This window comes from Ovis canadensis, chromosome 24 (genome assembly GCF_042477335.2).
Source record: "Ovis canadensis isolate MfBH-ARS-UI-01 breed Bighorn chromosome 24, ARS-UI_OviCan_v2, whole genome shotgun sequence".
Lineage (NCBI taxonomy): Eukaryota > Metazoa > Chordata > Mammalia > Artiodactyla > Bovidae > Ovis > Ovis canadensis.
In genome coordinates, this window is record NC_091268.1 from 16,978,821 (window position 1) to 16,997,157 (window position 18,337).

Genomic DNA, 18,337 nt, shown 5'->3' on the forward strand with positions numbered 1-18,337 from the left:
CCCCAGGATGTGGTCCTGTTGGTGGCTGCTTCCCCCTGCCAGGAACAGGCAAGCCCCCCACTTACCCCAATATGCAACCCCCCACCAAAAAAAAAAGCCAGGCAGCTCCGTTTTCTGCTGTTTATTGACAGCTGACAGTAGCTCCCTGCCCGGACCCCCCTCCCCACCTGCTAGCCCTGGTCTGGGCCACCCACTGCAGAGAGGCCAGGCAGATGCCCAGGTCCACCCACCTGGGGACGTGTTAGCATGTGACTGCTGGGAGGGGACCCACATGCCCAGACACCACCTAGGCAGAACCCTTCCACCCACCCGAATCACAGTCGCTGGTTTTCGGCGTTTTTTAATTCTCTTTTTTAAGAAATGTCAAAGTTGTGCCCAACACATGTGGATCAGCAAACACGACAGAGGAGGCCAGTCAGTACTTTTTTGGAGTGGGGGGGGGGGGGCGGAGAGAAGGCGAGAAGGGCCACATGACACGGCCTCGGCCCACGAGCAGAGCGTCTGGGAGCAGGGGTGGGGCTGGCTGGCTGCATGGGGCCAGCTGGGGCCCCCGGGAGGGAGGGTCGGGCACACCCTCGCACGCACCACACAGCCTGGCATGCACGCCCTGCACCCACTGCTGTCACCCGGCTGACACACCCCCGCTGTGCACACAGCTCCCTTGGAATCCAGGGGCACCCTCACTGGGGCCCCAGCACCCCAGAGAGAGACGGAGCCCTGCCCACTGTCTCCACCACACAGAGGACACAGCCCAGCGGCGAGCAAGGCACATCCTTCAGGTTCTTCAGACGCAGAGAAGTTAGGAGAGAGGTCAGAGGGGAGGCCCCGGCGGAGCATGGACCCCTCCCTGGGCCCCAGCCTCCTGTTTGTGCCACTGGGCCAGGGCTCTGGCCACTCCAGGACCAAGGGAAGCACGGACAGACAGACAGATGGCCAGGGCCTCTTGACAGCTTTTGTCTTGAACTAGACTCCAGCGTCCTTACAGTTGGTAAATGGTTTTCTATAGAATCAATAATATTTTTTTCTTTCTTTAAATATATATTTGTTAAAGTTATACCTTTTTGTATCTCTGGGGAAATCTGCCTTAGCTCATTCCCAATAAATTAATACTCTTCGATAGCTTATATTCTGGGGAGGGGGGGTGCTTTGGGGCAGGGGGCCCAACCCAGCCCCTTGTGCTGCGCAGGAGCGGCTGGCGGAGGTCCCCATCGGGCAGTTCTGTGCTGGGCATAGGCCTGTGCTCTGCCCCAGACTGGGGACGGGGCTACAGCGGCTGCCCCCTGCCCGCTGCCCCCCAGGGTGGGCCCAACCCGGGCTCGGGGCAGGGGTTCAGGAGCGGCCCCTCCCGCACCACGGCGGGCAGAGCCTGGCGGTGGGGGCAGGCGGCCCAGCAGTTATTGCACAGGGAGGGGGCAGCAGCATCTGACCAGAGCCCTTGGGTCCCCCGGCCAGGCAGTCGTCCGGGCTGGGCCCGGCGGCAGGAGTTGTGCTTGTGCAGGAGCCTCGCGCCCGGCCCCCTGCGCCCCGCCCTCGCGGCCCCGCCCGCCTGCCTGCTCACGCCGCGCCCAGAGGTGCCCATCCTGAGGTAAAGGTCAGCGTGCGGGCCCGACGTGGGCGGCCGCGTCACTCCAGCATGGCGTCCAGCTGGTCGGCCAGGTCGTCAAACATGCTGCCAATGTCGTCAAGGATGCTGCCAGTGCTCTTCTCCTCCGCGGCCGAGGGGCTGCGGGCAGGCGCGGCGTAAGCACGAGGGCCCGGGGCAGGGCGTCCCGCCCCTCCGCGCGAAGGCCGCCTGCTCGCGGACACCACGGCCCGCCTGCGGGGAGGGGCCGGGTAGGCCACGCCCCAGGGCGGCTGCTCCGCGCCCGACCCCGCCCACGACGGCTGCCCCGCCCCACGCACGACCAGCCCCCTCTCCGCCCATGCTGGCCCCGCCCCGCAGCGTGGGGCAGGGCTAGTTCAAGGCCACGCCCCCACGACATCTGCCAGTCCCGGCCCCGCCCCACGCGCGGCCGCCTCTGGGGGACCGGGCGCCTCTCAGAGACCCCGCCCATGCCGGGCCCCGCCCCACAGTGTGGGGCGGGGCTAGTTCAAAGGCCACGCCCGTCCGGCGTGACTCGATCCCTCCCTCACAGGGCATCCTACAGGTGAGCGGCAGCCTAGGCCTCGAGCAGACCGCATCGGGTCCCGCACCTACCGCGAGCCCTGCGAGTCCTCCTGCCGGATCTTCTCTTCTACGGCTTGCAGCGCCGCCGCCAGGCACGCGCTCGTCTCCTCCAGCTTCTGCCGGGCGCTGTCCCCCGGCGAGGCGCCGTCTGGCGCAGCTGGGGGCCCTGTAGCCGCGGCGGCAGCGCGCGGCGGCTTGGCGGGCACGTGCAGCGCGGGCGCACCGGGAGACGGCGGCCTGGCGGGGCTGGCGGGGCTGGCGCTCAGCGCGGGCGACGTGCTAACCGGCTTGGCGAGGGCGGCAGGTTGCTGGCGCGCCGGCGAGGGCGCGGGCGACGGGCTGGCACTGCCCGACTGCAGCCCCGCCGCGGCCTTGGCCGGCTTTGGCGCTGTGGGCGGTGGCGGCGGCTTGGGAGACACGGGCGGAGGCGTGCCGTGCGCACGCTTCACCTCTGCGGGGAGGAGGAGACTCGCACCGGGGTGGGAGGTCGCGCAGCGCGCGCTGCCCGTCCCGACCCAAGCCCTGCCGAAACACTGCTCAAGGGCTCTGCTTCGCAACCAGGAGCGACAATAACGCCCTCTGCACTGCAAGCCCGGCTTTAGCTCCAGCCCTCCGTGCCCCTCCGCCCTGGGTCTCCCTGAGGCTGTCGGGGGGGTGGGGGGGGGAGAGCGCTTCCCTGTGCACACCTGTTTGGGTCACTGCTTCCAAACCCCAACCCATCCGCCCTCCACCTCCATCCCCTTCCAGGTGTGGCCTGTTGTAGCCACTGGCCCTTCTGTTGCTTGAATGTCACAGGGCCTTTGCACCGCTGACCTTCCTGTCTGGAAGCCTCTCCCCTCCCTCCCATGCTAGGATCACTCTACAGCCATGTCAGAGTCCCCCCCTGAGCCCTCCGGCCTCCTGGGCCTGTCCTCCTTCCACAGGTGCTGCTATTTATGCACCTGTGCCTCCTCCACTGAGGACCTAAAGACCAAAACTGTCCCAGCTCTGGGCTGATGGGGTGGTCCAGGGGCGGCTGGATGAGGGAGTCTGACTATACCTTCCCACCCCACTCCCCCTGGCCTTCATCAGATCCAAGAAGCAGAAAACCCTGCAGATGGTGGCGTGGGGCCCGTCCCCAGCTGGCTTCCTGCACCTACCTGGGCTGCCGGGACCTGGCAGTGGCACCTTCTTGGAGGCAGGTGTGGGCGAGCCCTGGATCTTGGGTACGGGCTGAGCCAGAACAGGCTTGGGAGAGACAGGTGGCTTGGCCAGCTTCCGGGCATCGCTGTCTGGCAGGGGCAGTGGGGGCAGGTGCATGAGGTCAGAGGGCGGGGGCTCAGCAGGCGGGGGTGGCGGGGGCAGCTCTGGGGGCCCAGCCTGCTCAGAGGCTGGCCGGCGGCGCACAGTGCCTGTTCCATTCTGGTACACAGACAGCGGCGGTGGGGGAGGCTCGGGACCCGCCTCCCGCTGCTTGACCTTGGGCCGGCGCTTGACCGTGTCAGACTCAGTTAGGATGAACTTGACGTTCTCCTGCTGGCTCTGCTTGGCCCGGATGCGCCTCTTGAGGGTGGCACTGGCCTCCACCCTGGCTAGGGGCGGGCCCTCTGCACCCGCCTCGCCCTTGGCTGGACCTCGGGGCCGCTGCCGGGCAGCACCCTCTTCTACCAACTGGCCGTGGTCTGCAGGCCCCGCTGGCTCTCCAGGACCCCGGCGAGCAGTGGCCAGGAGTCCCGTGACAGGCCCACTTAGCGTGCGGCGCCGGTTCACCACCTCTCCGTCAGGTCCAATGGCCTCCCTGTGCTTCACCGAGGCCAGCACCGTGGCCACCCGGCCTGGCTCCGGGCTGGCAGGGTGAGGCATGGGGTGGCCCTCAGCGGGCCTACGGGCTGCCCGGCCCCCACCCCCGATGGATGACAGCTCAAGCATGGCTGCGATGCTCTTCACACTGCCGGCACTTCCTGTGTCCACGCTGCCAGCCAGGTCACTGGCCCGCCGGCGCTGCGCCCGGACCCCCAGCCGGCCGTCCTCAGCCCCGGCCCCCTCGGTCTCCGCGTCTGGCGCTGGCTCATCGGCCAGGTTGGCGCTGGCCATGGCGGAGCTGGAGCGCTTGGGCGGGGGTGGGGGCGGCCCCTTCTTCCGCGGCCGCACGGCAAACGACTGACTGCGGTTGACGTTCTTGTCTGCACCGGTGGGCGCCCGCACCGAGTGACTGCGGCCCACGCGCCTCTGGACCGTGGCGTAGGGCCCAGCGGCGGCCGGCACCAGCAACTCATCCCGCTCCGGCTCGCTGTCCGATGCTGCATAGCGATTCAGGCTGTGGGCGCGCTTCTTGGGCCTCCCTGGCTCTGCATCAGCCTCGGGCGGCAGGCACAGCGTCGGCACCGGCGTGGGTGCGGCTGCGGGTGTGGGCCCTGGGGCAGCCGGCCCAGCCTCGCTCTCCACTGGTTGGGGCAGCACATAGGCGAAGCCGCGGTGAGTGGGTGACTGAGGCAGCGAGCGGGGGGACATGGGTCGTTCCGTAGGCGGCAGCAGCTGAGGGGTGGGCTTCACCTTGGCTGTGGCTGGTGCTGGGCCATGAGGGCCCCCCAGGGCCTGCGGGGAGCTTGGCCGGGGTTTCGTGGGTGTCTGGGGGGGCGTGAAGTGGCTGGCCCCTGGCGGCAGGACCTGCCGAGGCTTGCCAGGCACCGGGGGCACACTGGCCCGCTTGACACTGTGGCCGTGGCGGCTGGGCCGGGCCTCCTTCGGGGGAGTTCCGGGGGCCGGCCCCTCATCGAGCAGGTACTCCTGGCTCCGTGACATGGGGCTGCTGGGCCCCGGGGGCCCGTCGCCCAGCAGCTCCTGGGAGCTGCTCATGTGCCGCGCCCTGCCCCCCAGGCTGGGCTCCTGCCTCCCCGAGGCCCTAGGGGCGGGCGGCAGGTGGTTGGCGGGCTTTTCAGCTGGGGCGGTGGCAGCAGCAGCCCCTTCGGCCGGGCCGGTCAAAGCTGCCTGCAGCTCCCCGCTGAGCTCGCTGTCCTGGAAGGTGGTCATCTTCGGAGACTGACAGTCAGCCGGGGCAGGCTCCGGTGGGGGTGGCGACTCGATGGCCATCACCTCCAGCGACTGCGGTGCTTTCCGGCGCAGGGGTCCCCCCTCGTACTTGGCGTATTCTGCCTTCTGCAGCTCTGCCAGTTTCCGCACAGCCAGCATCAGCTTCTTCTGGTGGCCTGAGTGGGGGCGGGGCGCAGGTCAGGCCCGGGAGCACACTGAGGGCGGGGTGGGGCAGGGTGGGCCGGGCCTCACCCAGCTTGGTGATGCCGATCTCCTGCAGGTCCTCCCAGGTGATGTCAGTGATGAAGTCAATGTTCTCGTAGCCGTTGTCCACCAGCACCTTGTAGTACTGCGCCAGGCCAATCATGGACAGCCACACGGCCAGGTTCGCCTACGGGGCGGGGGACACAGAGGGCAGCCCAAGCTGGCTGCCCACACCCTGCCTGCTGCTCGGAGCTGGTGGAGGGGTGGGCGCTGGGCCAGCCTGGCACAGAGAGACGGAAGGACAAATGGACAGGCCGGAGGGGTCAGCACAGCCAAGGCCAGCGCACACACACGTGCGGACACGGGCAGACACACACAGAGGCGCGACCCTCTCTACGGGATGCCCTCGCGGGGCGGGGGAGGAAGGCACTTCCTCACCTGCCAGGCAGGCCAGGCAGCCCTGGGGACAGCACCCACGTGGACACTCCTCACACATCACGGACGCAGACACACAGCACCACCGACCAGCAACAGGCATACACATAGCCTGCATCCCAGTCATCCATGGCACTGACACCCCTGAGTCACACTCACACCCTCTCACCATTTCCCCACCATCCTCAGGCACACGTCACACAGCCTTGTCACATGCATGCGCAAGTATCCGTGATGGTGTTCACCCAGAACCAGCCGGTGGAGCCCTGACTGGGATCCACCTGTCCACACTCCCAGCTGGATGTCACTCACGCACCAACTCAGCACACTCGGTCACCGCCTGGGTGAGCAAGCAGAGTGAAGCCCCAGGGACCCGGGCGAGCTGGCTGGAAGGACCCCTGAGCCATGGACTGAGTGGGGCGAGACAGGCAGCGTGGGTGAGCGTGCACCCGCCTGTCGCACCCCAGGGGCCCTCGGTGGCTGCAGCATCTCCGTCCTGGACGGTGGCAGCCTGAGGCCCAGAGAGGCGGTGCAGATGGGACAGGCCCCAGGCCCCCTCTCCCATCCCAGGGCCTGTGCCTCCGCAGGGCGCCCGTGCACGACAGCACAGGCTGAGGCCACTGTGGCCATCGGTGGGCACTGGGCATGTGTTCAGCGCACGCGTGCGGTCTGCATGCTGAGGCCTGTGCTCACACACGCCCTCCCTGTGCATGTGCCTGGGTGTGTGCCTGGGTGCGTGGCAGCCCCCTGCGGTGTCAGGTGGGCATGCATCAGGCAGCACTGCAGGGTGCCGGGTGGTGCCAACATCCCTGAGTGGCAAGTGGGTAGTAGAGACGGGGATGCTCCGGGCTCCAGGCTCCCCTTGCCCGAACAGCCCTCAGAGGAGGTCATCCCGGCCCTTGCCCAGGGAGCCTGGCCCCGGGGCCCCTGACAGACAGAGACCACCCTCCGTTGTCCTCTCCCTGGGCTCCCCAGAAGGCAGGGAGGGCCGTGGCTATCTGTCCGTCTGTCGGTCTGCCCCTCCTGCGCCTGGCCACCAGGGTGCAGGGGCCCTTACAGGTTTGTGCTCGGGCAGCCAGTCAGGGAGGCTCAGACCACTGATCTCCGCAGTGATTTTCTTCCGGTGGCCGGGCTTGGTGACCCCGATGGCAGTGAGGTCCTAGGTGGTGGAGATGCCTGTTAGCCAGAGGCTGGGGGCCCATCTCCAGGCCAGCTGGTGGGCAGCCTTCTGGGCAGCTCACCTCGGGGGTCATGCGGCTGATGGTGGGCAGGTCATAGCCGGCGCTGATGAAGTTGGGGGCATAGAGCTGCAGCTGGAACGTGGCAAGCCACTGGCTGACAGCCTCGGCGCCCTGGAAGACACAAGGCACCCGCTGCAGGCTCGCCTACCCGCCCCCTGGCCAGGCGTGCACCCAGCCACCGCAGCGCCTCCTTCTCTGCTCAGCCGAAGACCACGCGGCGCAAGCTGCCGTCCGCTGGGCCGTCTGCAGCCGCCAGGCCCCCGTCAGCCTGGCCGGGTGCTCCTCCCTCTGAGTCCGGGGCTCCGCTGTCTCCGCGTCGTCCCACATGTCTCGGCTGCCTGCTGTGATCTCCACCAGGAGGGTCCTGCCGCTGTCCATATCACAGGCCTCCCCTACCGCCCCCCTTTCCTGGACCAGGGCCACCCTGCCGTGTGGCCCGTGACAGGGGCTCTGGGAACGGGGCCTCAGGAGGGGCCCCTGACTCCTGCCCCCCCATGTGGGAGGTGGGCAATGCCCAAGGGGACGCAGGAGGACTCAGCCAGCAGGTCACGCCTGCCCTAGCACGCAGGTGCATGCACATGGACCAGTCTCACCCCAACACACGTTTCCACTCATCTCGCACCCACGCCCTCCACACGCACACACAGGTGCACCCATGCCCAGACCACAGTCACGCTAGCCACACACAAACACACCCCCCACTCGCCTCACGCTGTGTCACACTTTTAGACACACTGGCTTACACACACAGCCTGCACAGGAGACAACAGCTACACACACAGACTGACAGACCGACAGAAGGACGGACCTGCCCACGGCGCTGGCCGTGCTGTGGCCCAGCCAGGCGGGCTTCCCCGGCCCCCGCCCCTGCAGCCGCCCTGGCCCTGTACCTTGCCCTCGGACGCCGCCTCCAGCTTCTTGGGTGGCTGCTCCCCATAGCCCGGCCCCGCGTGGGCCACTGGAGGCTGGGCCCGGGTCGCACCTAGGGACGAGAGGGTGAGAAGGGGCGAGGGCTGCCCAGGGGCTACCTCCATGCCCAGCCAGCAGCGCTGTGTCCTTGCCCTTACCTGCAGGGCCTTCCAGAGGCTTGACCGGGCTGTCCCCGGGGCTGGAGTCGGACACCGGCTTCTGGGAGAGCACCGTTGCCAGGAGCTGGAACCCAGACAGACTGGCTGGCCAGTGCTGCCCCAGACCCAGGAACCCTTGCCTTGCCGCCGCCCCACCTACCTTGACCCCTTCAGAGCCAGCGTGCAGGGCGTGGCCTCCGCTGCTCCGGCCCCCAGCCGCGCTGCTCAAGCTGCCACTGCGGTCCCCACCTGCCCACAGGACAGAACAAGGTCAGCCGCCGCCCACCCCGTCCCGCCCACCGCCTCCCCCTGAGGCCCCCCACCCACCTGCAAAAGGCTTCCTCAGCACCCAGATCTCCTCGGGGGGCGCAGCGGGCCCCGAGGAGCTGCCTCCCTGGGGTGGACTTGGTTCGGCACCTGCTCGGGGACCTGCAGGCCGAGCACATCTGCCCTGAGCCCTGGACCAGCTCCAGGGCCTGCGTAGAGCAGAGGCCAAACGCGCACACACGTGCACACACGTGTGAGTATATACACTCACGCGCTCACACAGAGACACGCATGCACAGACACACGTGTGCACATGCACACAGAGAGACACACGCATGTGTGAACACATGCGCACACAGGCCGGGAGGCTCAGCGCCACCTTCTCCCCGGCTGTCTCCAAGGAGCTGAGAGACCGTCAGAAGACCCCTCCCAACCCTGGACACTGATGAGCAGGAGAGCAGGGCAGAGCGGGGTGCAGGCCAGGCTATTCTGCCAGGGGTCCTGTATGTGGGGGTGGGGTTCGCAGGAGGGTACAAACCCCTCTGACAGGGGAGCAGGGGGAGGAGGTCCCCAGGAGCCTGGGGCCAGGGCACTCGATGACCTTGGGTGGACTGACCACACCTCCTAGCTGGCGCCTCTCTGCCCTCTCCTCAGCCTATCAACCTCCATGTCCTCTGCACAGGGTAAGCCCATCACACCCATAACCCACCTGAAGCCATTCCACAGCCCTGTGGCCTCCTCCTACGCCCCTCGCTCTGTCACCAAGTCAGCCGCCCTGGGCTCTTGACCCTCGCACAGGTCACACTCTGCCCTGCCTGAGCGTCTCTGCATGTGTGGTTCCCGCTGCCCCGAAGGCACCGCCTGCAGCCTACCCCCTCCCCCTTCTCAGGGCCTTGTCCGACCACTGTCTGAAGCGTGTGTCTGTCTGCAATGTCTGGGTCACTGGTCGGCACTTTTCCCTCCATGCTGACTTCACTGTCTTGTGCTCCCCTCCCCCCAGGGCAAGCTCCTTGAGAGCGGGAACAAGGCCATTTGAGTGACCGTCTATTCCTCGAGCCTGGCATGCAGTGTCTGCTGAATCAATGGAGGACCAGGTCTGGGGACCTGCAGACCCGGATAAGAGCTGGCAGGACAAACCCCAGACCTCACACCCAGCGATGGCGGGAGCTCACGGCCCCAGCCCACCCTGCAGCACACCGTGCACATGCTCCCGTCTGGCCACAAGCCCCTGGCCTGGGCTGGACTTGCCTGCTCGCTTGACGATGGCCTCGCCCAGGGAAGATGGGAAGTAGCCCACACGGTCATTGCCTGTCCTGTTGTCATGGATACAGCCCTTCCAGCGGCCATCTGGGTGCTGCTCAAGGACCTGGCCGGATAAGGTGAGGGGATCCTTTCTGAGCCAAGTGGATAAGGTGAGGGGAGCACGCTTGGGGGGACTCCCCTCTGGGTCAAATGGATGGGTGGCCTGGGCCCCCCCAGTTCTTGCCAGGCATTGGGGGCAGCATCCCAGGCCCCTCTCAGCCCTGCTCCAGCAGCCCCAGACCGTCCTTACTGTGATGATGTCCCCAGCTTTCACGTTGAGGCTGGTCAGGTCGTAGTTGTTGCAGTAATCCTTGGTCGCCCGGACCTGCAGGGCCGCCGAGGCCTCTGGGGACACAGGAGGTGGCAGACCCCCCGGTCCTGTGAGCCGGCCCCGCCCCGGCCCTGCCCCGGCCCCCCAGCCCCGCCCAAGCCCACCTCGCAGCAGCTGCTTGATCTCCTTGCTGGCCTGGGAGGTGGTGAACTGATGCACAATGTCCAGGGCGGTCTGGCTGTAGGTGTTCCTCACGTGGGCATTGATCCCATTCTGCGCGTGCCAGAGAGCGAGGCCTGTCAGGAGCCCCCTCCGCCCTCGCCTGACCCCCGTGCCCCCCACCCCTGCCCCAACTCACATCCAGCAGTAGCCGAACCACCTCCGTCTTCCCACAGAGCGCAGCTTCATGCAGGGCGGTGCCAGACTTGGTCTGGCGGTTAATGTCGATGCCGGCTTGGAGCAGCAGTCTGGCGGGGCGGCAGAGGGAGCAGGCAGGGCCTTGCACGGGAGTCCACTGGCCTGGCATCCCGAGTCGGCCTCTGACTCCTGGGGGCCCAGAATGAGCCAACCCGACCCCACCTCCCCAACAGGATGGCCTCCGCCAGTGACCAGGAACTTGTGGGAGTCCCCCTCCCGGTGCAGATCCTTCACATTCTGGTCTCGTCTCATCCCAGGACAAGCAGTGCTGTGATGCGCACGTTGAACATGGGGAAACAGAGGCTCAGAGACGCCGAGAGTCGCCACAGGGCCACCCGGCAGGTGGCACAGGCTGGGGGGCTGTAGAAGCCCCCAACCCCCACTGGGGCATCCTCTACAGGGGCGGCTGGAGGCATCCCTTGTACCGGAGACCTGACCACATCCCCATGGCTCCCCAGCTGCTCTGGTCTTACTGCCAAGCCAGGAGCAGGCACCCCGAGGCGGGGAGCCCATCACCCCACCCCCACCCCGGCCATACCTGATGATATCAATGTGGCCATTCTTGGCTGCCAGGTGCAGGGGGCTGGTGCCGTTGGGGTCAGTGGTGTCCCCCGGCCGGGGCTCCAGCAAGGCCGTACACATGTTGCTGCTTAGCAGCAGCTGGACCACCTGGAGGGAGGGGTGAAGAGTAGGGGGCCCAAGAAATGGGGTGGGGGGGCCCCAGGAGAAGACAGAGCAGATGGAGTCTCACTCAACTCCCCGGGGAGACTTACCCCAACGCGGCCAAACTCACAGGCCAGGTCCAGGGGCGTCTTGCCTGAGTTGTCCACCATGCAGGGGTTGGACTGGTGCTGCAGCAGCATTTCGGACTGCAGGGACCACAGGCACGGTCAGGCCTGGGGGTGTCCATCAGGCTCCTGCTGCCCCAGGCGCCCTGTAACCCCCAGGGGCAGTCCTTACCACATCATAGTGACCGTGCTGGGCCGCCAAGTGCAGGGGGATGTGGCCCTCGTCGGATGGGATGTTCACCGCCGAGCCCGCCTTCAGCACCAGCTTCATGGGCTCCTTCCGGCCCTGCCAGGCCGCGTAGTGCAGAGGCCGCATGCCTGGGGGGTGGACGGGGGAAGTTGGGAGCTGGAGCTAGACCCTGACCCTGACCCCAACCCTGACCTCCAGGACGCTGACCCCACGAGAAGCTGCCTTGACCCAGACCAGGACCCCGGGCTGACCTCAGATGAGGGAACATTGAGGCCTCCAGGGTCCCTCCAGGGTTAAGCTCTGATCTTAACCCCTGTGCCCTTGGCTCCAAGATCCCTGGTCTTTACTGTCTACCACCATCACTAAATTACAAGCTCCAAGAGGACAGTGGTTTTTATCCACTTCGCTCACTGCCATGTTCTGCCTGTCAGGCCTTGCCTTTGTTGTCCTTGATGTCCACAGCAGCCTGGGCCTCCAGCAGCAAGGTGATCAGCTCTGTGTTGCCATTCAGGGCCGCGTGGTGCAGGGCTGAAAAGCTGCGACGGGTGATGGACACATGTGGGCAGGTGCCAGACACCCGCCTGCCCTAGGAGTCCCTGACCCCCACACCAGACTGATGCCTCCCGGGGCTGAGAACTCACCCATCAGGGTCTTGGAAATTGACATTGATCTTCTTGGTGGAGCCCAGGAGCTCTGCCGGGGGGAGGAGACATGGTAAAGGAGGCCCACCTGGGGCCCAGCCCCCTCTAGGCGGCCCGAGAGCAGCTGGCTAGCTCCCTGGCAGGCTTAGAGCCAAAGCTATCTAGGTCTTCAGTCTAGAAGCGTTCATTCATTCAGCTCTGCTCCCTGCACCCAGCACCAGGTACCAGCTTTCGGACCTCGGTTTCTGACTGAACTGAGATGCTGGGAGGTTTCCCCGGGCCAGGCCCTGTCTGCGAGGCCGGGGCTGGGCGCCCACACAGGCGCACACATGTGCACACGAAGCCCTCCCTGGGGACGCCGGCTGAGCCCCTGCCAATGGTGGGAGGGAGAGAGCCAGCCCAATCTGTCTCTCAGAAGGGCCCAGATGGGCCCGGGGGCGGCCTGCCACACCCGGAAACCGGGGTATCTCTGGGGGAGAGCCACACTTCCAGGGTGCAGCCTCCCCCAGCTCTAGCCGCAGGCCTGGCCAGTGTGGATGTGCCCCATCCAGCCAGGCGGGAAGGGGAGGCCGACAAGTGGGCCCATGCCTCTGGGCAGCCACGCGATAGTGACCCCCTCATCGGCCTGCCTGAAGCCCTCGGGGCTCCGGCCCTCCCTCGGACGCCCCGGTCTCCTCCACAGTCCTGGCTTCCACTGGGCACCGGCCAGAGGAGCGGAGCCCACCGATGCCCTCCCCATGGGCTCAGGTCCAGCAGGACTCGGGCCAATCCCCTGCCTGTCTGGGCCGTGGTTACATAACCCATTTGTGGGTCAGTCACTCTGTGAGGGAGGGGCTGGCAGGACAGAAGCCCCTTTGTCCAGGCCCAGGACAGGGATGGGGGCGGAAGCCTGAGGGAATCGGGGCCCAGAGGGGCTGCTGCAGGGCCCGCTTAGTGACCCACGGCAGCCCCAGCCACCCCTGGCCTCGGTTCTCAGCTGCTGGACGTGGGGTGTGAAGCCTCCGGTGGCCCACAAGGCCCGCAGAGTCAGACGGGCCTCTGCCCCTTACCAGCCCTGCGGCCTGGGCCATGAGCTCGGACGGTCTAACGGGCCAACCTCGCAGGTCCGAGGGCTCAACACGTGGCCGCTGCTGACCCAGCTCCACAGGGAGCCTCCCCACCCTCCCCAGGGAGGGGCTTCCCCAGCCAACAGCCCAAGAGCAGAGGCCCCAGGACCAGCGGCGTCTCCACCCCCGCCCCTGCCCCCGCTCAGACATGTGGCTGATGCTGAAGTCTGTCTCAGTTTGCACCAGTGCAGCCATTGGTGGTCCAGGGCAAAACCTTGGAGGCAGCCCTGGGTCCTTACGTCTTCATCGGTAAATCCTGTGGGCTCTGCCTTTAGAACCCTTTTAAAGCACACCTGGAATCCTATCCTTTCTCAGTACCAACATCCCCACCCCGGGCCAGGTCAGCATCTCTCGAAGGACCACAGCCACCTCCTCGCCACTGGCCTCCCTGCTCCCAGCCTGCCTCCTCCAGTGCCGCCTCCACACCCGCTGAGGTCGGTGGGGCCCCCTGAGGACATGCGTCCGATCCCACTGCTCCCGTCTCACTGGGGTTAGAGGCCGAAGCCGGACACGCTCCCCCCTCACCCCTGCTCCAGTCACCTGAGCCTCCTTGACGGCACTCCAGCACACCTGCCTCTGCCGCCACAGGGCCTTTGCACAAGCTGTGTATGTGGAGGGGGCAGGCATTATTCTTCCCTCTTCCCATGACTCCCTCTTCATATCCTCCAGGCCTGTATTCAAGACCTGCTTGTCAAAGCCTCCTCACTCCCATCTAAAATGGTAATTATCTGGGAGGTCTTTGGGAGTCCAGTGGTTAGGATTCAGGCCCAGGTCCAGTCCTTGGTTGGGGAACTAAGGATTCTGCAAGCCACGAAGCATGGTCAAATAATTTAAAAAAACTGTTCGTGTTCAGTTGCTCAGTCATGTCCTACTCTTTGCAACCCCATGGACTGCAGCACACCAGGCTTCTCTGTCCTTTGCTATCTCCTGGAGTTTGCTCAAACTCATGTCCTTTGAGATGGTGATGCCATCCAACCATCTCATCCTCTGTCACCCCCTTCTCCTCCTGCCCTCAGTCTTTCCCAGCATCCGGGTCTTTTCCAATGAATAAATAAAATGGTAACCCCCCATCCCATCCCGTGTCTGTTGTCTTTTTCTCTTTAACTCCCATTTATCTTTTTTATTATCCACCTCCATCACTACATTACAAGCTCCAAGAATACAGTGGTCTTTATCTACTTTGCTCACTGCCCTATCCTTTCAGCTAACACAGTGCCGGGCACACACGAGGAGCTCAGTGCCTGGTGACTGAACTGAACCTCATCCCACATACTTTGTCCACCTGCCAGGCCCAGCTTCAAGCATGAGACCCATGTGGCCACTCAAGAGGAGCCCCGCACTGGGTGGATGCTCTGCCGCCGTCGTCTAGAAACTGTTATCTTTTGGACAAGGCAGCCTCTCCTTTCGTCCGGCACTGGGCTCTGTGAACTATGCGGCCAGGTAGGCCGCAAACCCTGCTGCATAGCTGAACAGAGCCCAGGCGTTGGTGGCCCACTAGGGACCCCGCCGTACTCAGGGCCGTGCTCAGCACCTTCTCGCTCCAGAAGGCTCTGCCTGACTCTAATGTTGCTGCCCCCATGCCCTTAGTTCCAGTGTAGCCAGGCTCAGCTTCTCCCCAGAGCCTCCCCGGGCCAGCTCACTCTCCCTCCAGCAGCGGGTACCCAGGCAGCAGCTCCAGGAGCTCCGAGCAGAGGCGGAGGCCCGGCCATGCCCGCAGGTGCTGAGGTCTCAGAGGGGCTGGAGGTCAAGGCCTGGAAGTGACACATGCTAGTGGGGAGGGGGCATCTGCATCTGGAAGGGGACCACCCCCAACAGGAGGAGGAGGCTTCTTGTAAGGTGATCTCGCCCCTCCCTGGGCTGGTCTCCTCAAAGTGCTGGAACTGGATGTAGGCGGGCTTGACGCCTTGGAGCACCCCCATGGGGAAACTGGGCATCCAGGAAGCCCCTACAGTGGCAGCCTGCCTGGGGCTGGGGGGGCTGCACCTTGCGGAGACAGGTGTCCTGAGTGAAGCTGGTGCAGAGCAGGGATGCCCAGGCCTGGGGGCGGTGGGCACAGAGCGGAAGGTCCCAGGAGCTCCTCACCCTTCCCACGAGGCATGGAGTCCTACGGCTCACCGCCAGTCATGGGGCACGCACCTGGCCCCTGACCCCCAGAACTCGGGCTCTCCTGTGGCTCCCACCTCTAATTGTTCTCCTCTGACCACCCCAACCTGGGAGGCCAGTTGCAAACTCCAGCTGCAGAGGCCTCCGGGGAGACGACCCCAGACCCTCTTCTGCCCTGTCCTCATAGCCTCCCTCCACCCCTCTGCCAGGGGCTCCTCCAGCCACGGAAGCCACGCACAGGCCACATCCGTGCCCTCCAGGGAGGGGCCTCGGCCTCCTCTGCTCCTGTGTCAGCCTGGCTGCACCCCGCAGCCTCCAGCAGGGCGAGGCCCCCCTACACCCCCAGAGCAGGCAGCACCAAGCCAGGCGCTGGAGGGCAGCTCTCGGGGGCTAAGGTGAGCCAGCACGGGAGCACTGGCCTGTGGTCTCCAGTGAATCTGAAGAAAGGGGAGGCGGGGCCTGGAGGAAGGACAGGGCGTCACCGCACCCCAGAAGGCCAGCCCCCACCCCAGTAGCTTCCCTTCCAAGCAGAGCGGTCTCTTCTTCTCTCCAAGGACAACTGCTAAGGGTGGCAGCCCGTGCATGTGAGCGGAGGCTCCCTTCAGGCAGGATGGGGGAGCCGCCAGAGCCCAGGGTGACGCTGGGTGGGGGGTGGGCTGAAGTGAAGGTGTCAGTGCCAGGAAGGGACTGCAGAAACAAGGGTTGTGGGAACACCTTTAGAGTTGGGGGGCCCCAGGGAACACGGCTGGATGTCCCCCATCCTATGGCCCAAACTCCAGCTGTACTTTGCTGAATCAAAATACATCTTACTCCAAAGCAGGCCAGTGTTGCCATGACAACTGAGCTAATTCATGGAGGGATTTCTCCATCTGATTTATTACACCCGCCCCTGTGAGTCAGAAAGCCCAGATTCAGGGGCCAGGGCAGGCAGGTGTCTCTCCTACCCGGGGACCAAGCCACACAGGGGCAAATGCAGAGATCCACGTGGGGACACGGGTGGAAGTAAAAGCCCCACACATCCCCCCAGGGGCCAGAGTGGAAGAGAGGAGTCCCCAAACCTGACGCCCCCACTTCCTCCACGCACCTGCCCTGGGCTGTCTAGGAAATGGCCACGGTGGCTCAGACAGTAAAGAATCCGCCTACAATGCGGGAGACTCAGGTTTGATCCCTGGGTCGGGAGAATCCCCTGGAGAGGGGAATGGCAACTCATTCCAGTATTCTTGCGTGGAGAATCCCGTGGATTCCAGAGGAGCCTTCCAGAGAAGCCTGTGGGCTACAGTCCATGGGCTGCAAAGAGTCTGACACGACTGAGTGACCACCACTATCACTACTAGCCCTTCCTGAGAACACACGAAGGCCTGGGCTCCCTGCACACTCTCACTGTTCTTAAAACAAGGCTGTGGGGCAGGGACCACCAAGGGTCCCATCCCACAGATGAGGAGACCCGAGCTGTCGGCACCCAAGGTTGGCTGGCCACTAGGTGGAAGTCTTTGCCTTGCTTTCACCTCTCATCCCTGCTCCTGCTTTTGAGGCTCAGCTGAGGCGGCCTCTGCCTGAAAGCCCTGCCTTTCTGGGCCCCGAGGCCCTGAAGCCGGTCCTCAGTGGCAGCCCGTCCCTGGGCCCCGGGTATGGAAGGCAGGGCCGGCCTGTGCCTGTGAAGCATACAAGTGCAGCTCTCTAACTGCACAGGGCAGACAAGGAGCGGCCAGGCAGGGCTGCGGTGGGAGGGCTCCTCCTGGGGCTCAAGGAGCTGCTCCCCAGCTGCCCCAGGGGCCCTCTTAGTTCTCAGCATCTCGCCTGGAGAGAGGGGAGGGGGCTTCCCCTGCTTGCACACCGTCCCAGGGGACGGCATGGGGCGTCGGCCACTCAGACTCTACCTGCGACCCACAGGAGGCCGGCCGGTGCCCTCACAGGTGCCCTGACACACTGACACGGCCATACGCGCGCAGCCGCACACGCCCTTCCGTCCATCCCCAGCGTCCCGGGGGAGGCTCTGAGCTGAGCTGGGATGAGTGCTAGGATCAGGGCTCCAAGCTCCTAAGCGTCCCCTGGGGCACCCACAGCCCCAGTTCAGGAAGGCCAGTGGGAGACCCCCTCCCCTCCCAGCCCCCTTTCCCAGCAGGGAAGCCAGAGAGGGCCAGGATGGCACCTGCCTGCAACTCAGCCTGCCTGGGGCTGGGCGACCTTGGGCCTCGGCTCCCCCTCCGGTAGACTGCCCCCCGCCGGCCATGCCTGGGCAGCCACACCCCCAGCGTGGTCCTTCCCCTCTCCCTGCCAAGCCTGTTATTAAACACGGGGCGGGGAGGGGTCTGACAGAGACTGTCGGCCCTGTAGTCGCCCCTCACCGCAAGGCGCCCCTCCTTCTCTCCATGGCGTTGTGGTGGTGGGGGGGAGCCGCCTCGCCCTTTAAAGGCCCAGCAGAGACCTCCAGCTGTCAGCCCGCAGCCCGGGAAGGGAGGGGATCGCAGGCGGGAGAGACGTTTGCGAACGCCTGCGGCCAGGGAGGCGGATGCCGCCAGGTGCCCGCTGCGGGGCTCGGGGTGACGGCCGGGCGCTCGAGGCCGCCCCTCCTTCAGCGCTGGCCGCAGGGGGCGCGGACCGAGGGTCCGGGCGCTGCTGGCCCCGCCCCGCCCCCCGGGACCCGAGAGCATCCCCCTCCGCGGCCGGCGCCGGGCGGGGTGGGGGGCTCGGCACTGGAGACGGCCCCGGGGCGCGCCGCCGCTCCCGCCCGCCCCCCGCGCCCCCGCGCCCCCCGGACTCACTGGCCTTCCCGGGCCGCGGCCTCTGCAGCAGCCTCTGCGCGGTCCCCACGTCCTCCGCCTTCACTGCCTGCACCAGCTCCTGCTCCTTCCCCATGGCGCGGCCGGGGCCGCAGCGACGCGGCTGCGCTCCGTGCGCTCGGCGCGACTCCGAGGCGGCGGCGGCGGCCCCGCGGCACCGGCCGCCTCCTCCGCCCTCCCCCGCCTCCTCCGCCGCCCGCTCCCCTCGCCGTCCTCGGGCTCCGGCTAGGGATCGGGCTCCCGGCGCGGAGGGGGCGGGGAGCGCGTCACGGGCGGGGGGCGGCCCGGGGGCGGGGGCCGGCGGCGGCGGGCGCGAGGCGGGGGCGCGGCACCTGGCGCCGCCTCCCGG

At 66.2% G+C, this 18,337-nt stretch overlaps 1 protein-coding gene and 1 long non-coding RNA gene across 6 annotated transcripts; one reads left to right on the forward strand and one right to left on the reverse strand.

Annotated features, from left to right (window-relative positions):
• Positions 1 to 106: 106 nt before the first annotated feature.
• Positions 107 to 18,236, reverse strand: CASKIN1 (CASK interacting protein 1). 4 transcript variants are annotated; one of them, XM_069570744.1, is made up of 20 exons: positions 17,971 to 18,236; positions 12,000 to 12,051; positions 11,797 to 11,894; positions 11,341 to 11,486; positions 11,154 to 11,249; positions 10,919 to 11,049; positions 10,322 to 10,430; positions 10,128 to 10,236; positions 9,943 to 10,037; positions 9,639 to 9,756; positions 8,451 to 8,552; positions 8,284 to 8,372; positions 8,124 to 8,208; positions 7,947 to 8,038; positions 7,057 to 7,167; positions 6,873 to 6,974; positions 5,429 to 5,567; positions 3,307 to 5,352; positions 2,198 to 2,618; positions 107 to 1,723 (listed from the first exon to the last, which is right to left on the reverse strand). In XM_069570744.1, the coding sequence occupies exons 1-20, from the start codon at positions 18,062 to 18,064 to the stop codon at positions 1,624 to 1,626; spliced, it is 4,335 nt and encodes a 1,444-aa protein (XP_069426845.1). In that variant the 5' UTR covers positions 18,065 to 18,236; the 3' UTR covers positions 107 to 1,623. The 4 variants fall into 4 exon arrangements, with proteins under 4 accessions (XP_069426845.1, XP_069426844.1, XP_069426843.1 ...); XM_069570743.1 differs by lacking the exon at positions 17,971 to 18,236 and adding an exon at positions 13,646 to 13,774; XM_069570742.1 differs by having other exon boundaries at positions 8,124 to 8,372.
• On the forward strand, positions 3,517 to 14,180 carry LOC138429341 (uncharacterized). Of its 2 annotated transcripts, XR_011252778.1 has the most exons (5): positions 3,517 to 4,621; positions 5,457 to 5,561; positions 8,130 to 8,393; positions 8,750 to 9,769; positions 10,554 to 14,180. It is a non-coding gene; the product is annotated as an uncharacterized lncRNA (long non-coding RNA). The 2 variants fall into 2 exon arrangements; XR_011252777.1 differs by having other exon boundaries at positions 3,517 to 5,561; positions 9,391 to 9,769.
• Positions 18,237 to 18,337: the final 101 nt, after the last annotated feature.

Excerpts from the sequence above, each read along its gene's own strand:
- CASKIN1 (XM_069570741.1), bottom strand. The coding sequence starts at position 13,751 with ATGGGAAGAGGGAAGAATAATGCCTGCCCCCTCCACATACACAGCTTG. Across the intron at positions 10,431-10,918 it reads GGCCACATTGATATCATCAG|ACTGCTGCTCCAAGCCGGCA; the intron begins GTATGGCCGGGG and ends CCGCCCCGCCAG. Across the intron at positions 8,373-8,450 it reads GCTGAGGAAGCCTTTTGCAG|GTGGGGACCGCAGTGGCAGC; the intron begins GTGGGTGGGGGG and ends TCCTGTGGGCAG.